At 37.5% G+C, this 25,753-nt stretch overlaps 1 protein-coding gene across 1 annotated transcript in view; it reads left to right on the forward strand.

Annotated features, from left to right (window-relative positions):
• The window catches only part of LOC150082701 (guanine nucleotide-binding protein G(o) subunit alpha), a 154,012-nt gene that overhangs the window by 101,180 nt on the left and 27,079 nt on the right, over positions 1-25,753 (forward strand). The window contains exon 4 of the mRNA XM_090377573.1: positions 7,319-7,479. Within this exon, the coding sequence (XP_090233699.1) occupies positions 7,319-7,479 (161 nt within the window). The remainder of the gene's footprint in view (positions 1-7,318; positions 7,480-25,753) is intronic.

Here is a 25,753-nt window from a genome sequence, read left to right on the forward strand (position 1 = left end):
AAATATAAATATGAATAAATAAATAAATAAATAGAACAAGCTTTTCTGCAGAAAGATCTATCGAAACCTCCCAAACTTCCTCCTTCATTTCACAAATATGTACGTAGTCTCACTTCAGTCTCATTGATGTCCATTTGTACCTACAATCTGCTAAGTTCCATTTACTTTTTATTGGTTACCTCAATCCATTGGCATAGCTAGAATTTTTGGGTCCCTGTATAAAGACCACCGAAGGACCCTTCTCTATTTTTATTAACATGAAACTCCAATGCTTTACCAATTATAAAAATATTATTTATAATGTACATTTTAGATAACACTCGACAAATCTAAACTATAAAAAAACGGTTTAAAAGTTAGTACATCAAAAAAAGAACATTTAATAATCTATAGCGTTGTAATAGGTTCTATAACGTTGTAATTACTTTACAATCTATAAAGTTATAATTGATTTAAAAATTTGGTTCATATTTCAAAATTCATCTTCCTTACCTTTATCTTTGAAAAAGTACTACGCAGTTCTTTAATTTTGGAGGAGTACAAGTATAGCGAGATCATTTAATCTGGTTTGTCTCATTAGTTGTCTAATTATTTGCTCTATCGTTCCTTTCGCTTTAAACATGTGCACATATCCGCTCTTATCGCGGATACATGTGCATGTATCCGCGCTTATATTCCTTATCAGAGAGCACAGTTGGTAAAAACGCGGTCTTCCCCATACCGGGTGGAAAAGATCTGAGTTCGAGTCCTGTAGATTACGTGAGGCATTTTTCACAACGTGGCTGAGCTAGTTTGTCTCAGGCGAGGGTGGCATGGTTTTTTCTCCCAGTAACCTAAGTTTTTCGTACAGCAAACAGAAAATCGACCACAGAACACACGCAATTTCCAAACAGTATACACGGAGCAATATTGTCTTAGTCGCTTATGCTCCTAAAACCATACTGTAACAACAACAGTCTCCTCTACTTTAAAATCTGTTTACTCCATTCTGTCAAATACATCTGGCAGTGGGAGTGTTGATGCAATAAAGAAGTTATTCTCATTGACTGCAAACGCCCCCGACTGCATCCATGACAACGAGTCTGCATCTAAAGAGGGACAGGACGTGATTGTTTTTGTTATTTTAATTTTTTAAAGCATATTTTGTCTTCATTCTATTTTGATTTTGAAATAAAAGCATCATGTTGCTACGCCATTCCTCTCTCGTTTATCACAAAATGATTGAATTTATTTTAAAAATAGAAAACATAAAAAGTCACATACTTAAATTTTTTCATTATGTTTCCAACTTTAACCATCAAATTTTTATCACTTCAGACAGGTAGTATACCTAAGTGGTCAGTAACATACACTAACTAGTTAACAAGTAATAGTGTAGTTACACATTTCTCTTCCCAAGTAATTTATTCGCCCTCAACAATACGCAAAGCTGCAGAATGGGTAATTACTTTCGATCCTCAGTGATAATAAATTACTGAATTCTTGAGCAATATTGTGTTCTTCACTATTAAGCCAAGTCTAGTGTTTGTGTAAGGTCTTGGTTGTTGTTGTGGTGTTTTCTGGCGCAAGAGCTACTTTGGCCATATTGCACCTTCCTAAGGTCTTGGAGTCCCTCGTTGGATATAAACACCGTTCTCCCCTCATCGGATGGAAAAAGCCCGGGTTTGAATCCCTTACCCGAGGAATTTTTATGGGCTTTTTTTTTCTCACAACCTGGCTGCGTTAGCATTTTTCGTAAAACAAACAGGCAAATCAATCACAGAACACACGCAATTTAATATACATAATATACAACCAATACAAAACAAGTTTCATTACTATACAGCTTCCTGCCAATTTCTTCCAAAGTTAACCACACTAGTTTTCAAATACACACACAAAAAATGCGAACCTTTTTATTAAGACAGTCATAGACAGAAGAAATGCAAATAAATGCCAATAAATGCAAATGGCTGTAAAGAAAACTGACTGTGACGTGTGATGATGACTTCTTGCCTTGTTGAGTCTGTACAGGCTGTTCAACTACAGTAATTTGATGCCAGAATGGGGTAAACGCTTGGGCTATCAGACTTTGAATAAAGTCTTATCGTTGATGAACGCTTAGCAGGAGCCACGATTAAGAAACGAAAGTTTCTCAAAAGCATCAATCTCAAAGGTTTTTAGTGATTGGAAAGTAAGTGTTTCTTCCACATTTCAAATGCGTAAATGTGGCAGAAAAACAATGCTTCAAGAGCGAAACTGTCTTACTCCAAGTAGGAGTGTGCGGAAAAATAGGGCATCCAGTGTGCAGCAAATAACGTCTGAATTCAACCAAGCCCAGAACTGCCCCATATTTCAAACCTTGATATTTGGCAGGGAATTAAAGACATTGGGTATTGGCAGTAGCCTGCCTATTTGGAAGCCAACTTGTTTCAGAGAAAAACAGAAAAATTCTCTTGTCGTGCCGAGAACGTCGTGATTGGACAGTAGCATAATGGAAGAATGTGGTCAGACGAATCACAGTACGCTTCGTTTTGCATTGATGGTAGGCAGAGAATGTGGCTAGAACCTCACGAAGTGATGGACATTGATTGCCTTGTTAAGGCAACCGAATCAACTGGAGGTGATATCATGGTACGCGGAATGTTTTGTTCGCACGGACTGGGGTTCGTTGTTACCGGTGTCAACGAATGCAGTCCGAGCGAACAAAATCGAATGTCATCCAGAAAGTACCTGAATTTTGTATCAGGTGTACTGCATCCTGCAATATTGCACTTTTATCCGACGGAGATTGCCACTTTATGGATGATAACGCAACAGCGCATCGTACGAGAATCATGCAAGAATGGTTCAAAGAACATGACATGGATTTCCATCATCTTTTGGGAGCCCTCACATTCACCTGATCTCAATCCTATTGAGTATGTATTGGATATGTTTTTTTTCGCAGATACGCGATATTTTGCTGGAAGAATGGTTACATTTGGACAAAAACGCACTAAAGCACCCTTATAGAATTCATGCCTCGCCGCACATTTGCTGTTATTCAAAGATAGCTCGATTCGATTCTGAATAAAGATTTTCTTTTTTTTTTTTTTTTTTTGGCCAATGTGTGTATTATTATTGCGGTTTTCATCTAGCCAAATAGGCACACTTGACATAAAAATAATACAAACAGTTTTACGGCAATGCGCTTGCACCTCTTAGCGCTGGTTGTTTCAGCACAAAAATAAAACAATAACAAAAGCATCAGTAGGTTCATCCATGAATCTTTCAGTTCAGGTGGTTGTTAAATCAGCTGATCTTTTTTTTTTTTTTTTTTGTAGTTGTTGGCGTATCGGCTTCTGTGGCCATAGTGCACCTCCCAAGGTTTTTGCAGTACTTTGATCCAAGCCCGAGGCGGGATTCGAACACGCGACCTTTGGGTTGCCAGGCAGGCACTTTACCCACCCGGCTCATCTGATCTGAAAGTACTTTAAAATACAGTGTTAATCGTAGAGTTACCTAGTGCTCTACAGTAAGAATAAACTACAAGCTTGAGTCTTTGTTTGATACACAAAAGTGGGTGTCAAAACACGCAAAAACAGCTGTAAGGGTAGTGGATTTTTTCTCATGATCGCCAGTTTTGTCTCAATGCGAAATACCATAGTGTTTCAATACGCAAGGCTGCAGAAACCTATAATGAAAATTGGACCAAATGAAAAACACTCGCGATTTTGACACAAAGCTTTAAGCCATTTTTTCTTTTTAAAATTATATTAAAGTTCACTTTATTCAAAGAAATTAAGTTTCATCCATAAATTACTTTGTGTGAATTTTACATCACATATTTCCTGAAAGAAAGAAGGAGAGCATACCTGCATTATAAAAGTTAAAGTTATGCTGTTTATGAACCATCAGGATTAGGATTTTGAGAATGGATGAGAAAGTAATCCTGCCTACCCTCTGAAGAGACGCCAATTAGCGTCGAAACAGCTGATGCGCCTCAGTATTTAGACTATGGAAGTGAAATTGGTGGTTTCCGTGTATTAAAATTTCTTTCCAGATTCACGCTGAAAAAAGTGATTTCTGAAAAGTTTCGGTGTGCCACAACATTTTTCTTAAAAATTATGAAGGTCATACTGTAAGCCATCTGACCATACAGAATAAATAAATAGTACCACAATTATGTTAGGTTCTTAAACAACTGGCATAATAGTGGTAAAATTTATTTATTGCTTGCATGTATTTTTAGCAACTGTCTTAATGTAAAACTGTTTACAGGAAGTTTTGGACAGTTCCTTAGTGTACAGTGGATAGTATTCAGCAACATGTCCTGCGAACAGTTTGCTCATGTGATAAAAAGTCTCGATGCTTTTATCTCCACAGTTTTTAGATATATAAATGCATTACGGTTCAGTTGAAATTATTAGAAGTAATGAAGACTTTCCTGGTTACTAGATAATTGAAGAATAAGTTTGGTAAGCTTAACATATTGTATGAAGCCTCCTCCCACCATTCAGATATCTTCTAATTTTACTGCAGTTGCGATTTTTGGACTTGTGAGCCCTGTGGTTGAAAAATATGTAAATAAATAAACTTGATTCTTCTCTGTATTGAGTTGATAAAATACTCTCCGCAGAAGAGTATGGAAAACAGATTAATTGCACTGTTGAGTTCTCCATGAAGTATGCAAATATTTGTATTCATGTTGTTGTAGAATTGTGCCAGGAATTTCTGTTAAGCTAGTTTCCTTGCTCCCGACCAGATTTCTGGAGCGTACATGGCATAAGTGGAAGGGTACATCTTTTGATACGTTTAAGAACTAATCTTTTATTTTAGTTGGAAATTGCATTGTGTCTAATTGTCCATTTAGCTCTTTGGCTTTTTTGAACCTTATATAATTTTTAAAAATCCGATAAGCTAAATAAATAATTAAGCATGACTACAACCAAACATGAATTGTTGAGGAGGCTTCCATCTGCAGTAGATTGATAATGGCTGCTGCTTATCTTACCACCTTACAACCGAAATAAAATATTGACTGCGTCCAGAGGTGTATACATCCTATTTATATAATTTCCTGTTTATGTACCAAGATTATGTATGCACACTCCTCTTTATATAACAAGATATATATATACACTATCCTCCAACAGATATTCAGACTCAAAATGAATTGGTGTGGCTAGTTCTGTCCTTCAACTAAGGCGTCTTCTTGCTCTCAAGTGTTATTCCAAACCATTCGAAAGGTATTCAGTTGGAGTCATATCAGAACTCTGGTTGGAAATGGCATGTTTACTACATTATTTTCCTTGAATCAGTGTTGTACTTACAGTGCTTTGTGATACTGAGCATTGTCATGTTGATACAAATACAGCAAAGAATTATCACAACGTTGATAGGAGAGAATTGTTCATAATGTCACAGTTTCTACAGTGACATTATGTTCAAACGCCTCATGCGTTGGCTGTCTTGGCTTTTAACACGAACGCACCCACACGCACGCATACACCTGCACAACTTTTAGCCAATGAGAATGTATTCATGCTTTTAGCGATAACAAATCCAAATGATAAAACAAGCCTATATCTTCTCATTACCACCACCTTCACTGTTGATGAAATACTTAGATAGAACCATTTTTTAGGCATACGCACATCTGTGTGCATCCTCTTGATGCTTGGACTGTGTAGCGTGATTCTTCACTTCACATCACTTTCTGACACAGCTGTAATATCCAATGCATCCGTTCTCTGAATCAGGATAGGTGGTGATGTGCACCTCTGGGAAACAGCTTCGGCTTATGAACAGTTCTTTGATCATGGTAGTCCATTTTATGAAGGTTTCCCCTGATGGTTCTGCTCTTTTTTTAGTTCTGTTAACTGTTTCTCGAGTTCGCACATTAAGAGTGCCGTTGACATGATTGGAAGGTTATTAATGATAGTCTATATGGTTTGGGGTAATTGGGACACCCAAAATCAAATTAAATTTCAAAATCAATTTCCAACAGTTGATTTTGGGTGTCCCTTTCTTTCAGCTATCTAGTGAATGGATATGCTTGCTCTGTGGCAACCTACTCTCGCTTTGCTATCTGGCTAATAAAGTACCATGTGGCAATTTACTTTCACACACCTCTTGTTAAGAATCTAGGTCCTTTCTCGTCTTGTAGAAAGAATAGCAACGAGTGACGCCATATAGCGCATCCACGTACCTCAGAAGTGTACCTCAAGTGAATGTAGGTTTTAGCATTTCTTTGCAGATGATACAAAGGTCGACAGGGTTGTTAATGACAGTAATCGTGGTATGCCACTGCAACAAAATCTAGAAAAATTAGGCAGATGGGCTGAGAAATGGCAGTTGAAGCTTAACACTGACAGATTCAAGGTACTGCATATGGGTAGCAGTAATCCCAGATCTCGGAAGGCACGCAAAAACTCTGTAAAAACAAGAACAAAACAACAAACAATAACAAGAGCTTAGTACACAAACACACATTTTTAAACTCCTGCATTTGGGATAATGCTTAAGAATATTGGTTGTTTGGCAGTGCAGTCTTGTAGCTTGCTTCTATGATATAAAATCTAAAAGAATTAGATGCGGTTATACAGCGTTTTAGGATATATCCGTTTTAAGAAAGAAAACAGCAAACAGGTTAGGCTGGAGGTATAACATTGTCAGGTGGTAACTGTTCTAATCAACTGTTAGGCGTAGTTTGGCATTCTCTGAGATTAAACTTATCAGATGAGGAAGTCAGTGTGGCAGTGAGCCATCTACACTTGGAAAAGGTTGTCACCAATCTGGCCTTCTTGGTGGCAGATATGGAAGTAGGGTGATGGAATGGTCTCAATAGCATCACTGTGTGACCATCACAATGGGGGTGAACATGTCGTCATAGTCAGTAGGCTGACATTCAGTCAGGTTCCCTTGATAATTACCGTTTGTCTTGTAATCTCCACCCAAAGCCAATTTTAACTATATATAAAAATATTCTTGTTGCAAGTATTATAATGAAAATGTTATTAAGCTGGTGTTCTTTTTCTCAGAGATAATTGCCATAAGGGAAGACGTTTTCAAAATACTACTCTAGTGTTTTTTTTTTGTTTTTTTTTTCTAATTTTCTAACCAGTATATCTATATTTCCTTATCATACCTGTACTTTATCATTTTATTACCTTATAAACCTGTACCTTATCATTTCATTGATTTTTAATGAACAGCTCTGCTTAATTTCATTTAAAAGATTAACGTACTGGAGACTAATTTTTTTTCAAAGGTAATATTATTGTCAGTGCGCATTCAGATACGAATTATAGTTGATATAAGAGCGTTCCCAATGTGGTACTTTATTTTTCCTCAGGCTGATGCTAAAATGGTATTCGATGTTGTATCCCGGATGGAGGATACGGAACCATTCTCTGAAGAACTGTTGAGTGCTATGAAACGGTTATGGATCGATACTGGAGTTCAGGAATGTTTTGGCAGGTCTAACGAATATCAGTTGAATGACAGCGCCAAATAGTAAGTTATAATTAAGTGGAAAGAATTCTGCATGAAATAATCAAGATTTTAATTAAATAAATCTCGATTTAATAATTTTGATCGTTAATTTCACTTTATTTAACCATTTATAAAGTTTGGTGAGAAATAACTGTTCTCAAGAAGTTTAACTATGAGGAGCATTCAAAACGTTTGTCAGCTAAGAGATATAGGGGAATTCTTTCGAATCCCAGATTTTTTGCTATAAACTAGAATGGAATCGAGGGAGGAATTTTATTTATGACATTATCTCAAATACGCCGACGTATTACCGAGTCTGATAGTGACATTACCAGGCTCGGTAATGTGGTCCTGTAATTCCTGCAGGGTGTATGGATTGCGTATGAAAACGTGCTCGCCACAGGAAAAAAGAAGTGAAGTAAAATCAAGTCAAGTCATTATGGTGGCCAAAATCCCTTCAATCAGTGAAAAACAGATTCCATTGCTGTTAGAATCGCTGTTCTCCCCACACCGAGTGGAAAATATTTGAGTTCGAGTCTCGTCGATGACGTGAGGAATTTTTATGGGCCTTTTTCACAACGTGGCTGAGTTAGTCGGTCTCGACTAACTTGGCCACGAAATCGACCACAGAACACACAATTTACAGATAGCGTACACGAAATAGTATGGCCTTAGTCGCTGATGCTCCTAAAAACTCCCTATTACAATAATTCCATCGCTGCCCTTGAAGTTCTGAAAGAGTTTAATGCAAACTTCAAAAACATCCACATTTCATTAAAAAACCAAACGTTCTTGCCTTAAAAGATTTTAAAAATTTAGATCGAGACAAGCAACTATCATTGAAAAAACAGTAAAATTCAACCTCTTCTCATAATACCAAATAACGGAACGTTTCCTTTAGTGGACGCAGGCAGTTGATTGATTATCTACTGTACATGTTTTTGTTCATCGCTATTTCCCAGTAGGCATATGCTTGAAATAACGTTTTTAAATCCCCAAGTGCCTCCTAAGATCAAAATTATACACCTATAGATGTGGTGAATGTATAGAGTCAACGGTCCTTAAAAGAGTAGTCTAAATGGACTTCTAAAGAGGTCCATTTAGAGTTCTTTAGAAGTCGTGAATTGAAAGTGGCAACACTTCTCTCTCTCAATTATTCATACTCCATAAACGATCTGGAACACATAATAGATAAACTATCTACCCTCTCCATTTTGGTTACGTGGGAATTTCAATGGCTGTTACTCAGTATGGGGATCTCCAGTGACTAAAAGAACAAAATTATAGAACCTCTGCTCGATGCGGGCCACTTACACTTAAAATTGTAGGTCACATACGTACGGTAGATTCTTGATGTACAGGTTTTCCTAACCTGTACTAATATTTAAAAATTAGATCAAAACTGACAATCCTTGTCGAAAAAACAGTTTATCACCCTCTTCCTCTACAAGCAAATAATGGAACCACGACTGCCGTATTTGTTCACCCTCCATGTATTTTGAGTGGTCGGTACGCAATGGCCCAATTAACACTGATCATTCTCTCATAATTTGGAAACTTCAAACACGGACAAGTCCTCGCCCTCTACATTGTATTACATGGAAATTTCACAAAGAAATTAGTTAGTCCAATGGACCATAAGTAATGACTTGTGAATAAATGACATAAATCCTTGGTATTCTGGCTATGGATGGGGTTAATAAACTAATCAATTTATCTTGTATACATTCTCCAAAAATCACTGCATACAACTGAATCTTTCAGCAATTCAAATAATACGCTGAACGACGTAAAAGCTACTATTGTATTTACGCATAATACTATTATACGTATAATAATGAGTTGTGTAATCGGATTTTTTTTAGAAAAAAAAAAGTTGCGCAGCACTGCTTCTCGTACCACTGAACTTGGCCTTCTGAAATTCAGGAAAAAATCAAGATCATTCCCTGCTCCCCCGAACATAATAATAGGTCTTGTTGCTTATTAGCTGCATAGGCAATGTTTTTTCAAAACTGATTCACAGAGACTCTGGTGGTTTTTGGAAACGTAATTTAATGAACAAAAATCAGTATGAGTTTCGACAGAATTGGATATATTAGACATTAAATTTTTAGTAAATAATACAGGGATTACCTTGATCTCTTTATAGGAAGCCTTCCTGTAAAGAGCTCAAGGTAACCCTATATTATTTACTAAAAGTAACAAAAAATATAGGAGATATTGAGCAGATAATAGCTCTTATTATGCTAAATTAGACATTAAAGCAAAAACGAACATCCTCAATACTTTCGTAAGGAACCAATATCTAGTAATGGATAATTGACACCACTTGAGAACATTATTTAGTTTGCAGGGTCAGTTATCCCTCAGTGTTAACTGGAAATTTCATACACCACAGACCACATTTACAGATAAATGTCCTTTCAGGAGGATTGTTGTAATTTTGCTTTGTGAAACCGTCAACCTATGCAATCTACTCCAACGACACAGCTCCATCAACACAGAATTGGAAATTTCCTCCAACTATCGTCTTGAGTTGCGTTGTATCAGCAAAGCCAAATCATCGGCATATTCTACCATGGACAGGTCCTGATATGTTCGCAGCAACCACTCGTTCAACACTAGATTCCACATTAACGGGCCAAAAATGGGTCCCTGTTGACAACCTCTGACCACTCTTTTCTTAACGCTTCCAGGAAATGACTACAGTGACAAACCTTTTATCACACAATAGATCTGCGAGCTGCATTTTTCGTGCGCAACAACATTAAAACGTTGTCCCATTGAATAGTATCAAATGCACCTGCAAATCCTACGAACATACTCAGAGATTATTTTTATTACAGTTTCGGATAGTTGTCCTGGTGAACTATACTGGTCCTCTGACAAGCAATAGTTATTACGCACATAATCTGATTCTCGCAGCTATCATCCGTTCAAAAACTTTTCCCAGCCCACTAAGCAACGCTGGACATATTATTTATTTATTTATTAAAGAAGATCCCAGCCAGCTTTCCTGGTAACCCCACAATCTATCGCAATACTTTACAGATAATTTCTACCATAACATATAGTACCACCAGTTGGTTATCATTCCTGGCACATGGAGACGTCAAGTGATCGTCTGCCAGCGTACGGATAATACCAAAACAGCATCAATATAATGCCCCCAATTTGGAGGATATGTCAGTTCATTAGTTCATATATCGAGGAAACAGCTACGTCGCACTAAAGTTGATCGTGACTTCATGAGGAAATATTTAACTGCTTCACCTCGCCACAGGAAGTCGATTTTGCATTCACTACATAAAATCACAATCAGGATAAATCAAGAACTTTGTTCCCACAACAACATATACAGCTGATGTACCCATCACATAGCAATGGTGAACCTGCAATCAAGAATAGCACTGTTCAGGAAATGGAACTCAATCCATATAGAAGTCCATACAATAATGAAATGAATAGGGAATGTAGCATCCTTTCATTAACTACTAAGAAATACACAGCTCATTCCGAACCAACATCTCCAAGAAGCAAAGCAACGATTCGCTATTCAACCATCGCCATTACAAGCGGCAGGCTCGCATTGGTGGTCTAATCCACCGCAGGAGCCCCCACAAGAGGCAAACGGCTGTGAGTAATCGTTCCTCTTTAGAATGGGTTTGAGTGGGAAGTAACGTTCTTCAGCGAACTGTTCTTAGACGACTCCTGGTTTTTTTTTTTTTTTTTTTGATTTGTTTTCTTAAATAACATTCACAAACACAAAGAGTAGCTCATGGTACCTTGCCAATGATATGCAGGAAGTTTTCTAGCAGGGATAAGGAGATGATTATCCCCTTGTATAAGGAAATGGTCAGGCCAAACCTTGAGTACTGTATACAGGTCTGGAGACCTCATTTTAGGAAGGATGCAGAGCTGCTGGAATGAATACAGAGAAGGGCAACGAGATTAGTGAATGGAACAAAGGGTTGCTCTTACGAAGAAAGGCTTAAGATTTGCAAATTACAGTGTCTGGTGACTAGGCACCTACGAGATGATCTGATTGAGGTATATAAAGTCTTGAATGGTTTGAGCAAGCTAAATGTTGATGGGATTCTTCCTATTGCCCAGATTAATCGCCAAAGGGGACATAAACTCAAATTGAGGAAAGACAGTTGTAGAATAGATGTGCTGAAATTTGCCTTTAGCCAGTGTGTGGTTGATTGCTGGAACAAACTTCCATCTGTCGTTGTAGAAGTTGACAGCTTAAATAAATTCAAGGCAGAACAAACATTTTGAGCGAATGGATGGGTAAAGTGGGAAGGTTTTTTTTTTTTTTTTTTTTTTTTTTTGGCTGATGCTAAAATGCTAAAAGAATTCTAATGCTAAAAGCGATTCAGGGTATGATGTCAAAATTTTCAGATGATGTGAAGACCGGAACAGTCTTTACGACCAGTGGCATGGTGTCCATGATTTATCGAACAGTTGCTGTTAAAGATAGAAGGTCATAATCCTGCTATGTGAGGCAATTGTGAGACAACAGCTGGAATATCGTGTCTGGCATGGAAGTGTAAAAAATACACTGATGTTCTTGAAAAGGTCCAAAGATGAGACAATACGTCTGTTGAGATAAAAAAAAATAATACATATTTGAGGAGAGACCTCAAATACGTGGGTTACAGAGCTTAATAACTAGGTACCTTAGAGCGGATACAATTGAGGTTTATGAAGCTCTGAGAGGAGGCATTAAAATAATGAAGGTGAAATTTCCACTGTATTAAGTGATACTGGAGCCAGGAAGGCATAACTAAGGATAAACAATTAAAGACTGGATTGTAAAGCTTTTCTTTCATACAACGAATTTATAATCTTCGGAAGGACGCCTTGGGGAAATTCAAAGCCTGCTGGATAAGTACATAGGTAGTTTTTGTAATAATACTTTTAATGAGCATCTTGATCATCATCGAATATAAAGAACTCTAGACAGCTCTCTCTCTTTGGTTTCTACTCAGTGAGCTCACTATAAATCCAACTAAATATATGTCCTGTTCTCCTCTCTCTCTCTCTCTCTCTCTCTCTCTCTCTCTCTCTCTCTCTCTCTCTCTCTCTCTCGCTGTTAGAAAGGCCTTTAAAATCGTTAGTTTTATAAAAATAAAAACACATTTAGTTTTAAAGACTACAGATGTGCAATAATACTCTACTAAACGACTGTACTCTTCGTTCCCGAGTTTGGTTTCCCTGTGTGGAACCCCTATTAGAAAACATATTCGGACAAAATCGAAGCAGTGCCACAAATTTTGTTCGATATATCACCCCCAGGAACTCGCTTTTCTGTTATTCCAATACCAGTCACTCTGCAGAAATTTTAATCTGAAACCTCTCTGCATTAGGAGGACAAAAGCTAATATCAGACTGTTAGCAAAGGTGCAATCTGAACATATGATCCCCCTGAGTCCACCATAAAGTAAACTTCCATGTATCCTCAAAAAAAACGTTCGGAATATAACTACATTTCATGCCTTCTCTTCAAGCGTTGATATCACGACCCTTCCCTTAACAGTCTCTACAGTACTTATCCAATATAGATTTCCTCAATGGGTCTCAAGCAGTGCAAAGTCTCTATTAGGGAATATGCAAATTCCCTAAATATTTCAGTGAACCAGCAGCTATGTATGCTTGCACTCTATGGGCACTCAGTTTCTTAAAAAAAAAAAAAAAAAAACTGGTAACAGTGGTTCTGGCGTGACTTCGTATTTGCCATTTCAACCTATCGTGCTTACAGAAGAAAGTCCTCAAAATACGTTCTGTTAAAATAACAGTTGAGCACTTCCTCACTGAGAATGTGTTTCTTCCTCATCCAGCCTTCAAGTAGAGATCTTTTACAATTATAGGACTGTTTAAAAATACACTCAAATTAGCTAACTTAACGTCCAGATACTTTTTGTGATGTTTTGTGTATCACATGCATCTTCTGCCCGGATGTGCATTGAAGTGTTCTGTGGTAAGATAACTAGCCATTTCATCTACTTACTTTCTTAAAAAAACTAAAAGATGGCCATTCTTTACCTTCAGATTTTCTTTTTTTTTTTAGTTTACGGATATTTAGTTGAAGTGCAATCCGCTCCAACATTCGTATGTGCATATTTACAAGGGTTATTTCTGTGCTCAATCTCTGGTTTTCATTTGCGAATAAAGATGCCCTTGTTACTCGAAAAAGCTTGCACTCATTGTATAATATTTAGTGGATTAAAACATAAGGATGAAAGGGAAACTGAAAGAAAGAATAAGAGAAAACGCGACTCTGCTGAAGAGCGATAACTTGAAGAACTCACTCATGGTAGGCTTTATCGATAATTTCTTTCCAGTGGTGAGTTCTGCGGCATTAGCTGTGCGTACATAACCGGATATTGCACGGGAACCAAAAAAAAGGAAAGTATGCGAGATTTCTTGTTATGTATACTGCGGATTGTAATAGAGAATTGTAATCTCTTTGAAATTAAAGTTCTGAAGCATAGTCTGATTTAATTTCCTCAATCCCACCATTTTCTTTTTGAGCACGTCTTATACAGTTCTCTGGGAAGACGTTGTGTATGTGTGCGCATTAAGCGACTTGTCGGTACATTGTAATTATAAATTGCATGTATTTTCTAGTCCATTCACTCGTTTACTGGACGAAAAACTCGCGTTTTCGGAGGAAAGCACCCTCATCTCAGACCGACTAACTCAGCCAAGTTGTGAAAAAAGCCCATAAAAATTATCCTTGCCATTGACGGATTCGAACCCAGGAGTTTTCCGCCCTGTGTGGGAGAACGGTGATTATATCCACTGTGCTATCCGCGAGGATTATTATGAAGTTCTCCAGCCAAACCAGAGAACTAGATATGTGTAATACCTGTGATAAATCTGTAATAATGTAATCTCCCTGCTAGTTTTCTTTAACTATTACATGTTTCATGAAACGTGGAACTGCGGATTTTGCCGTTTTTATTTTTATTTTAAACAGTTTAAAAAAAAGATTTTATTACAAATTGAACTGTATTGTGGGCACAGTACACTGCGGTAGATGGCATCCCTCAGACAATCTTGTACCGAACCTACACTCGGCTGCTTGAACTCAAGACTATATAACGTGACTCATTGCTCCATAGGACCTGCTTCTACTGTTACATTGTCCAAGGACGATGGGTTAGGTAGTCCTGAAAACGACGTTTAGCATTCCTTGATGTGATGTGGAATTTGTAGGTAGCAGCTGTCACAAAAAGTCAACTTTCGACGGATCGTTTGCTTTTGCCAAAGCAGCTATAGTGGAGATAAATTCTATAGGCGGTTGAACGTCATTTATTAGTTGCCCTCTTCTCCCTCATTCCGTGTACCTTTCACCAACTATTCAGATAAGCAGTGAGTGCGTTTCTTAGAAAAACAGTTTGACCCAATGAAAAACTCGTATAATATGGAGGAAACCATGCAACCCTCGCTCAAGACCGAGTAACTCTCTGGAACGGTGTAAAAAAAAGCCCATAAAACTCCTCTCATTTTGACGGGATTCGAAGCCAGATCTTTTCCAAATAATATGTAACACGGTATAGTGTCATCATTAATCACTGTGATACTCGCGAAGGGCCCTTTTGGTAAACTCAGTTGGTAGAGTCGCTGTCCTGAATTGGGTGGAAAAAACTATAGACGATTACTTAGTTTCAACTGTGTCTACAGTATTATTATACCCTGGTACATATGCCCTGGTCTTGCCCAGCAGGAGACAGTAGATCCTGGCAGCCTCCACGTGGCGTGGATGGGGGTGGGACGTAGTGACCAGGTGTTACTGCTTCTCACCTGCTAAGAGCTAGGCACCGGCTGAAAACATAACAACAAAACACAACAGAACACATCATAACGCTTATACGCCCAACACACTACATGCAAATGGCCGGTTTTGGCGTAAGCATATTTAGAAAGATAGGGAAGATAGGAGTGGATAGGCCACGCTTCTTATCAAAAGCAGCCTCAGCGCGAAAAGAGCTTTTGCTGAGTCTGAAGTTGGAAGCAAAGGAACAATGAGAGTGGGAGTAATCTGCAGACCAGAATATTGTGAAGAATATAAGGAGAATCTTTACATAGATGGAATGGGCAAGCAAGCGTGAATTTCTTATTATGGCTGGCTTTAATCTGCCCCAGATTGATTGGAATAAGTTGGGAAAACTCACGATGGGAAAAAAACTTTTTTAAATATAAATTAGATGATTATTATTTGTACCAGCATGTTAGATATAGTACTAGGGGTGAGAATATTCTTGACCTTTTTATTATTATCGAACCAGATGACATTACAGGGCTTACAAGTACAGAAACCATTGTCAGGAAGTGATCACGCAATCATCAGTTGGAAGATGAAGAAAGATGTTGCAGTAGTTAAAGAAAAAGGCGCGGGTTTTAACTTCAGAAGAGGGGACCTTGACAGTTTAAGGCGCTATATGGCATCTGGATTGGGCGGATTTCCGAGGGATGGAGCATACATTCGAAGTATAGAATACGAGGTGTGCGTTGTGAAATGCCTCTTCGGTTACCACTGTTGTACTTGGTTGATATTTGACTGAATGTAGCCTTTCTATTAACCTGTACCAGTCTTGTGCAGGTTAACAGAAAGTCTACATTCAGTCAAATAACAACCAAATAAAGCCTCTTTTGGCATCGCGCATTAATTAGATGTTTTCAACCACAGGATAGGCAGTGATCGGACTTTTTTAGTTACCGAACCAATCCCGATACACTGTCGCACTTGAAAACCCTAGAGGGTTGCAGTTTAGTGATACTTATACCGGCGCGTCTGGTACCAATTACTGTGCTAATTTCAAAATGACTTAAATCTTTCGTCTTGTCCATTCTCGCACTGAATTGCAAACATACAGTATCTGTATTTATCTGTTCAACTGCATTGCTTCGCACGGCACGAACACAAGATGCTGTTAAAAATGAGCGTTCCAATTCATGAAAGGGCTAGGATGTACCCAATAAAGTGGCCATTCATTGTATAGACACGATATACTGACTTCTCTGACCTTAGTTGCAAACCAATCCAGATTTTATCTCAGCTTCATCTCCTATAGATCGTAGACATGTTCAGTTGAATTTAGTTTCAGAGATCTGCCTGGCCATTAAATACAAAGAATATCTGCATTTTTGAAGGAATTTGACGACCAGTTGAGTATTAAGTTGAAGATTCTCACTCATGAAAAGAAATGTAGTGGCCATGGCCTTTCTGTGGACTTGAGTAATCAGGATCCCTCCATCCTTCAAAGATCTGGAGACTGGTGCCACCGTTCATTATAATGCTTCCCAAGACTATCGCTACGGTGCCAGCTGTTCTTTTCCCTGATGTTAGAGGGCGACGAGCCCTTTTTTCAAAAGAAAACACTACAAGAATGAAATTCAGAACAGAATCTTGACTCATTTGCAACCCATTGCTCTTGGCTTCGGAGACGCTTTTGCTTGCAAGAAGACGCAAGTCCCTGTTGGAGAAGTGCAATGGAAAAATAAACCATGGGCCGTCTCTCATATAGTCTTCTTTTTTGAACCCTTCTATTTGCCTCAAAACTATCATTCCTGTGAATGCCGAGAGACAGATAACGTGCTTACTGACTACTATTTACCTATGATGTTTCGCTGTTGGTTTCAGTCACCGGTCATCCTGGGATCTTGTAGTTGTAACCCTTAGCTGATCTGAAACTTGCCTTCGAGACACTTTTCCTCTCTCTTGATGTCCTCCGTGGTAGCTTTATCAGTCCCCAACTAACAAGCTAAACACACGATTATTATTATTATTATTAAGGTATATTAAGATTTTTTGCTGCGTGAATCCTCTTTTCATTCTTCCAGAGGACATTTCCTCCGAATACATCATCGCATCATTACCTTAACTTTCGTGATTTATGGTTTGTGGATTGTAGCTTTTCGTGTACCCTCTCTCCAGTCCGTTGATGCAAAGTTCTGTACAGTAAATAAATATCCATTCTGCGGTATAACTTCTGCACTTGATTTATACCTCTCTGCTTTTATTCTGCATTCTGCAATGTTTGTAGATGCAGGACAGAAGCATAAAATGTTATTAGTCGTATCCAATTTGGTAATATAACTCATGTGGTCGTACTTCATTTGATGTACAGTATATTGTTAAAATTCTATTCTGGATAACAATAATCTCATTCCCAGCTGAAGCCAATCGCAAATATAGCTGGATGTAAATTTAAAATGTTTTAAGGCAATTAAAAAGCTTTGGACTTCTAAGAAATGTTGTTAAACAAAATGTATAAATATATTTTACAAAAGAAACACTGGACTAGAAAATTGAGTAAATAAAAATATTGTATTAATATTATTACATTTAGAATTTACTTCCAGTAAACTGTAGCCTTCATGATGGGGAAGTAAACTTTAGTTTCTTTTCTTTTTCTTTTTTTTTTTATCTCAGTGACGTTTGTAGACTTCCTTACATTTCTGTGAATAGATGCTATCACCGATGCGAGCATGTAATGCTATAATGACCTTTTATTTAGTTTGAAAGCGGGTAGTGTTTCAAGATGAATCACAGCTTACTTTTCAATCATGTATGCATTTCACTCTTTTTCAAAGGTTGTATAGATATTGAAATAAACTAGGGCCGAGTAAACGCTGACTTTTCTTCCCTTCAATAATCAGATAAATTTTATGCTAAACGAATTCGTATTATCGCTATATTAAATCCGAAATTTAGTCGGATTAAAATGTCCTAAATCTATTTTCTTTCTGGAACATAAGCATTCCACGAACTGGTTTTTGAATGCGCTGCAAAGCTTGTGGTTTATGGGACTTTGAAACGAACTTAGAAACCTCTGGAACGTCTAATAACATCATTTTCAACAGTTCTTCTGTACCAAAGCACATTGGGACTCTTGCAGTTTCCAACTGTTTCGGGACTTTCGAATCCATCAAGAAGTCGTTTCTGTTTACCTCCATTGAAAATATTTATACGTAAAAGCACCAGCCCAAATTACAAATAACAGTAATTTTAACATCAATTCTGTTCACTGTGAAGAGGAATTACCAAAATTGAAACTTGCGCATGAGATCTTGTAACCGAAAATTCGAAAACATCATACCCCCACTTGTACGAAAGAACAGTTGTGTTCACAGAATTCTTATAAACTCAACAACGGACATTGCGTTGTCTTACTCAAAGTTCAGTGGAAATCTCTGCTTCATGTCAGTGACCGGCGAACATGTGAAACTGAGAATGACAGGATCATTTGATTTGTTATTGCAACGCATGTTTCAAGGGAATCGCAAACCGAATGAAATAAAAACACAAAATACCAAGCGTCAAAGGATCTCCCAGGGAAAACTCAAATTTAATCCTCTGTGAGACTATAACATACTTTATGGTAGTACTGCTGTAAATGGAATGGAATATAAGGAATACGAACGTTGTATTCCTTAAACCAAATTCGATATCTAGTACGACTGGGTTATTGGGTTGTTTAACATTTCTTGAGAAAGGTTCTTATTTATTTCAAGTTTCTTGGAATCAGTTAAATACCTTACGGTTTCTTGGAGCTTCTAAGTTGGTCTGATCACGGGAGTGACAGTAATCTTTCCGATTTTCAGAAAGGTGTTATTGTTGGAGCACGTTCGGCGGGAGCCACGATTAAGAAAACAAAGGAAATCACTGGTGTGTCGAAAGCAATCATCTTAAAAGTATACGATGAGTGGAAGACGAAAGGAGAATAGAGCTTTAAAAGGAAGAAATGCGGCAGAGATCGGTACTCCAAAAATGAGAACGAAAAATTTTTTTAAAGCGAATTGTAGGTCAGAATAGAAGGCTCAGTGTATAGGAATTGACCGAAGAATTCAATTTAAGCAAAGACAGACCTATTTCCAACTGAACTGTGGCAGGAGTTGAAGAACCTGAGATTTTTTAGTCGTGTGCCTATACGAATGCCACTTCTTTCTGTAAAAAATCGAAAGATTCGATTGGGGTGGTGCCGCCAATGCCAATACTCGACTGTGGAACAGTGGAAAAAGTTCATGTGGTCTGACGAGTCTCGATGTACACTTTTTTTTTTTTTTTTTTGCCACAGTGGTAAGATAAACGTGTGGCATGAAGCCGTGGATCTAGACTGTCTCGTGTCCACCACTCATTTGTCTGGAGGTGGTATCATGGTGCGGGGGTATGTTCTGTTGGTACGGACTAGGTCCGCTCTTACCGTTAGAAGTTCGTGTTACTTCCAATGAATATCTTTCTGTCATATCGGATGACGTTCGCTTTGCAGTACTTCTTTTTACCGGGATTGCGCTGGATTCCTTCAAGACGACAACGCAACTATCCACTGTGCAAAAAATAAATAAATAAAATTTTTTTTTTGGTTCGAGAAACACTCTCAAGGTTTCCAACATCTACGCTGGCCTCCTTATTCTCCAACCTGAATCCAACTGAGAATGTCTGGGATTTTTGGAAAGGACAGTTCGGTTTTGCTGTTCTCTACCGACCACAACACAGCCGTTGACACAGCCAGTGTCTTGATGAAAGAATGATCAAATGTGGAGCTAGATTCCCTCAGACACTTAGGAGCATGCCACAACGTGTATTGACTGTAACTCTCAAAAGGTCGCCCTATTAGCTATTGAATAAAGGTGTCTTTTTTTTTTGTAAGTGTATTTTGCTTATTTTCTTTACCTGCTTTGTTCACCTATCAGTGTAACCGAGATATAATATTTATTAATATTTTCTGCTAATGTTTGATGGACTTGGAAAACAGAAGCTTTATAGGCAGCTCCAGCCTGTACATTATATTTTTGTGCCCCCAGTGATACGTTGGCAGTTAATGATCCTACGTACGTGAAGACAAATTATGCGACACTTTGTCACACGAATAACTCCAAGTTACTCCTTTCTTTTCTAACCCAACACGCCTCACATCCGGCTTTTTAATGTTATCTGCTGGCATAGAGCGATCCATAAACAAACATTCTGGATGAAACTGATACTAGCAATTTCTAAATGACCCTTTAATTTCTTGCTTGCTCTACCACCTCTACATTTTTTTCTTCCTTTTGCTGCTTGACCCCTGTGTGTGTGTGTGTGTGTGTGTGTGTGTGTGTGTGTGTGTGTGTGTGTGTGTGTGTGTGTGTGTGTGTGTGTGTGTGCGTGTGCGTGTGTGTGTGTGTTTCTACTGATTCTCATGCTTGGAAATATGAGCAAGGAGTAAATAACCTTGTTCGCATCTGTTTCCATGGCGACTGCATCGATAGGTGTAACTGTTCTTGCGTCATATATCGCTAAAGGAAAAGGAAAGAACAGAAAGGAAACTGTAAACTTCACTGCAATACACGGCGAATAGCAATAAAAATGAATGCTCTGTTTCCATTCGATTAATGGAAGAAACAAAAACGGAAACTTTTATCAGTAATTATGATTCATTTTAGATCACATTTCTCTGAAATTGTTTCGCACATTTACTTAATTTCTCTTCGCTTTAATATTAGAACTGGTTAGCTATATTTAATATGAAATTATTTTCAAGCCACATAAAAAGTAGATTAATAAAGCATAGCATCCTGAGGGAAAAAAATCTGGAATAAACCCTCTAGTGCTTTATAGGAATTATATTTTTCCTGGTTTTTCCACCCACTAATTGCCAAGTTAGTTGTCACGATTTTCATTCTCTATAACAGATAAACAAACTATAAAGCCGTCCTGTTTAAAATAGAAAGTATAAATAAAGTAGAAAGTAGTAGAAAATAGAAATAAAATAGAAAGCGCAGGAAGCACTTCCATTTGGTAGGGCTGGATGGGCATGCCCTTCTCTTGTGGTAACCATATGGGGGATAGCGCCACTTGCTGCACTGCCTTACTCGGTAGACTGTCTCCGACCCTTTCAAACCGACCCATCTGCCTAAGGCCTGACGCGAGTGACTTTATCCTGCGCCACACTCGATGCAGTATGATTATTATTTCTCTTCGACATCATCCATTTATGGAGGTGGGCCAGTTTAGTTTCGGCTTACGTCCAGTGGTACCGTTAGCTCTTGTGAGTGACACCAGATAGCGCTACTATCTGCCTTAGCCGTCACTCCGTTCTTAGAGAAGGTAGGTCCGCTGGAGCAACTTTCGCGATGTTTTTTTAATTTTATTATTATTATAATTTATTACTATTATTATTATTATACCAGTCTCCCAGCGTGATGGAGAAGAGTTCGCTTCCGCCAAAGCGGGACTCGAATCCGGGTCCATCAGGCTGGTAGTCCAGTGGGCCATCGCGCAAATTATTATTATTATTTATTTATTTAATTTTGGCTGATGCAGAAAAGTTCGTTTCCTTGCATCATTTAGCTTTAGTAATATTAATATCCGCCAAAGGCGATCCTGTGGTTTGAAACAGCTCTTTGATGCGAGAGGCCAAAAGGGAGTCTGACGAGACTTGTTCAGAATAACAGAAAGGCTACAGTCAGTCAAATAACAACTCAGTAAAAGAGTGGTAAACAAGAGGTGTTTCTAAATGCAGACCTCACCGTACTTTATCTTGGGATGGGGTATCGCAGCCGGTGACAGGAACTGGGTTCCGCTTCTAAATATATACTATGTTCTTCCGATAGAATAATTCGGCATCCCACAAGCCCAGAATGTACACAACTGGTTCCAGGAACACTACAGTGAATTTAACTTACTGCAGTCACCATTTACATAGTTTTACCCAGTAACCAAATCTCAATTCAATTCAACACCTGTGGGATGAAGTGGAACGAGCTCTTCGGAGTAGAAATCCACAACCATCCAATTTGCAACGACTTCTGCAAGCATTTGAATCAAAAGTGACCAACGTTCTTGTGACATGCTTTAGACTCTTCGTTGAATGCATGCCATGATGAATCTGGGCTGTTCTGAGTGCTGGAGGGGGCGGCCTGCTCCTTATTAGGTTAATGTATCTAATAAAGCGCCTGCTCAGTGTAATTATAATTAAATTATTCACCCATGTATATACCAAAGGTCAAAGCACATAAAATTCCACCTTCAAGTAAGTTTATTTATAGTCAAAATATATTGAGTCTGTTTGGAATTAACTGATGTCTCTGGAACGAATTTTTAGTTATTTTCCTGCACACGTAATCACTTCTACTCTTACCAAACTCTCTGGCAGTTACATTTAATCGTAAGTAGTGTATTTATTGTGGCAAAGCGAAAATACATCTGCTCGCCATATGGCAACGACTTAAAAATAAACGTCCTTTTGTAAAACAGCCTGTAGATTGAAGAACGAATGAGTTGAGCTGTATTTTGTGCAGATAGCATGTTACTCGTACTACGCCACTCATGGTACTTTGCGTATCAAGATAGGATTAAAGATATGCAGCTTTCCTATATCTACAATATTTCATATCGCTCTTGGAAAAAGCGCTGTCTTAGACTTAAAAGTCATTTTCTACTTTACAGTAAAAAATATTCTGAAAAGTGGAGATATAATTACACTATTGGAAATTTTTTAGATTAGACAGTGACTATAAGCAAAAAAGTATATCTAGATTATGTGTTTCTCTCAATTCATACATCAGTGAAAGCGTTGTAAAATGCTGCGATTTTGTTTATTCGTTATATTTTAAAAATAGTGTTTTGCTTTAATGTATTTGTTCCTGTTTTTAAGAACTATGCTATGCGCTACCTATATGCCACCTTATAAAAAATGGTTGGTATAAACATTAAAATATCTATTGGGAAATGCAAACTTCTGTTCCACAGTTAATAAATGAAATTTTAGAGCAGCCACGTCAAACAAATAGCCTATAAGAACGATTACTTACTGCTCCTTGCGCATTATGGCCTTAGTAGCCCTTGCACTAATAAATCAAAACAACAACTTACTACCCACCGGCTATAAATAACACCAAAACGTTTATTACCGAGATATTTAGAAATGTTTTTCCCCACAAATCTCTAGAAGTAGTTACAAAAAACAGGGACTTACACAACAGGTGGATAAGAATTCTGTCATAGATAATGATATTCCACTCTGCTCCTTGGTTGGTTGTAGGGTTTTAGGTACTTCAGCAACTTAGGCCATATTGCGCCGTATACAATATGTCTGTAAATTGCATGTGTTCTGTGGTCAATTTGTTATTTTTACTGGATGAATTTCCGGGAGAGAAAAAAACCGTGCTACCTCTCCCGAGACCGACTAACTCGGCCACGTTGTGAAAGAAGCTAATAAAAATTTCTCACGTCATTGACGGGATTCGAACTCAGGTCTTTTCCACCCTGTGTGTGGAGAACGGTGCTTATAACTGTGCTCTTTATGAGGACCGCACCTCAGTAGTCGGATAATGCCTAGACTATTTGCCAATGCCATGCATCAACTTTTCCAAAGGGGGTTTCTGGACATAGACGTTATTAATTTTTTGGATACGTATTTTCACACTTATTTTCACTTTGTTCATTTATTCCAAGTGGAAGCTGTGTTATTTAATGAACAAACCAGTCAGTGTCAAAGAATTGTCTTACCACTATACTTTGTTAGCATTATTTTGATCTCTTGCTACAAGTACTATGTTATGTGCTCCTAATTTAGTTGATTTAACTGAATAAGCGAACTATAGAAAATAAAATAAGCATAACTGACGTAATTTAAGCTGGAAGATTAAACGCTATGCATATTTTCTTCAAATCCACATATACAGCTTCTTACATATAGCTAATCTTATAAAGCTGTAACAAGCTTTCCCTGATTGTCAAATAACATTTAATTTCTTTCGTAATGCAATGCTTCTTATAACTTAAAAGTGATCTGTTTAATAGATAACTAAAAAAGTTATCTATTAAACTTTCGCTACTTTTAGATTACTGCCATCCACATTATAATAATTAAGTTCAGTTAAGTTTAATACTTCCTGATTTTTTAAGGAGTCCTTATGTGCTGTAATGTAATAACTAGATCGTATGTATAGCTTAGCTTAATTTTCAGCTGGTGAGTGCTGAAATGAGGTGAGTGCTGAAAATTAAGCTAAGCTATACATACGATCTAGTTTAATACTTCCATAAAAGTCTAAACTTCTTGACTGGAATTTGTTACTTATGAATTGGAATTACAAACTGCTGTCTCTGAATCTAAAACGTTCTACCATGTGGGTATCTGGCGAGATTACGCTTTCTATGGAATAAGTTGTATTATTATCTCTCTCTACTTGCTACATTTTCTATTTTTGGTTTCATTTCGATTTACAAGAGGTAAGTGTGTAAACTCGACTATACTTAACTTTCAAACCGCGCCTTCACAATCCTTGCTTTGTAATATGTTTAATTCCTGAGAAATTACACACCATCCAGATTTTTTCGCAGTCAGCCCCAAATTGAAATAAATTTAGCGCTAACTGCTGTCCACCTTTATAGGCCAAAATATGGGCCTAAGAAGGATATCTATCACTTTTGGTACCGTGGTGTATATGTCAAGCGATATTTATTTAAATGTTTAAAAGATATTTTGCTTTTACTACCCCAGTTCACTTAATAAATCTTCTCCTCAATGTTATGTTGAGGAGAGGAGCTATACTGATTGAATATTAGTCACGGTCAGATATGGCTGCCTGATATTATTCATGGGAAAATGAGGATTTGTGAATCAAAAATGTAATCCTTCACCTTTTCACATGATTTCGATAATGAATAACTGGGTCCTCGTATTTCACCCAAGATAATTCATTCAAATCTTTTTCTGCAATCTATGTTCATTATTTTATCAGTAAGCTGGGAATACCTTATATAAAATGCATTTACGGTACCACCTCTTGTCGCGCTCCAGATAAGATATTCTTGTTTCTCAAATAACTCTTGGAGCATTTGTAAGGACAATTTTATATGCCTTGTAACTGATTTAGATTTATTCCTTCTTTTAATTGAGAGAAAAAATAATCGGAATTAGTGTTAAATAGAATATGTTCGTTCCTCTAGTTTTTTAAAATACAATTTATATTTTAGAGGTAGGTAGGAATGAATATCATTATAAAAAGAAATTTATCTTTTTGTTATTCTTAATTAGCTCACCAGCAGAAAACAAACGGAATTAGACTCAGGGATTCGAACTCAAATAAGAAATAGGGATGAAATTTTTTCTATTGGATAATTTATACATAATCCTGTAATATTGTTCAGGTGTTGCTACAAAGTACAGGAAACTATAAAATCTGGTAATTTGCAATCTGAAATTCAGGTCGATGATTAGATTTGAATTCAAATCTACGTTTGTCTTTAAAAAGCCAAGCAAAAAAAAGTGTGTGACGTCTTTTTCTTAGTGCTATCGCC

Source organism: Mastigoproctus giganteus, chromosome 7, assembly GCF_048544385.1.
Source record: "Mastigoproctus giganteus isolate SK-2022 chromosome 7, ASM4854438v1, whole genome shotgun sequence".
Taxonomy (NCBI): Eukaryota; Metazoa; Arthropoda; class Arachnida; order Uropygi; family Thelyphonidae; genus Mastigoproctus; species Mastigoproctus giganteus.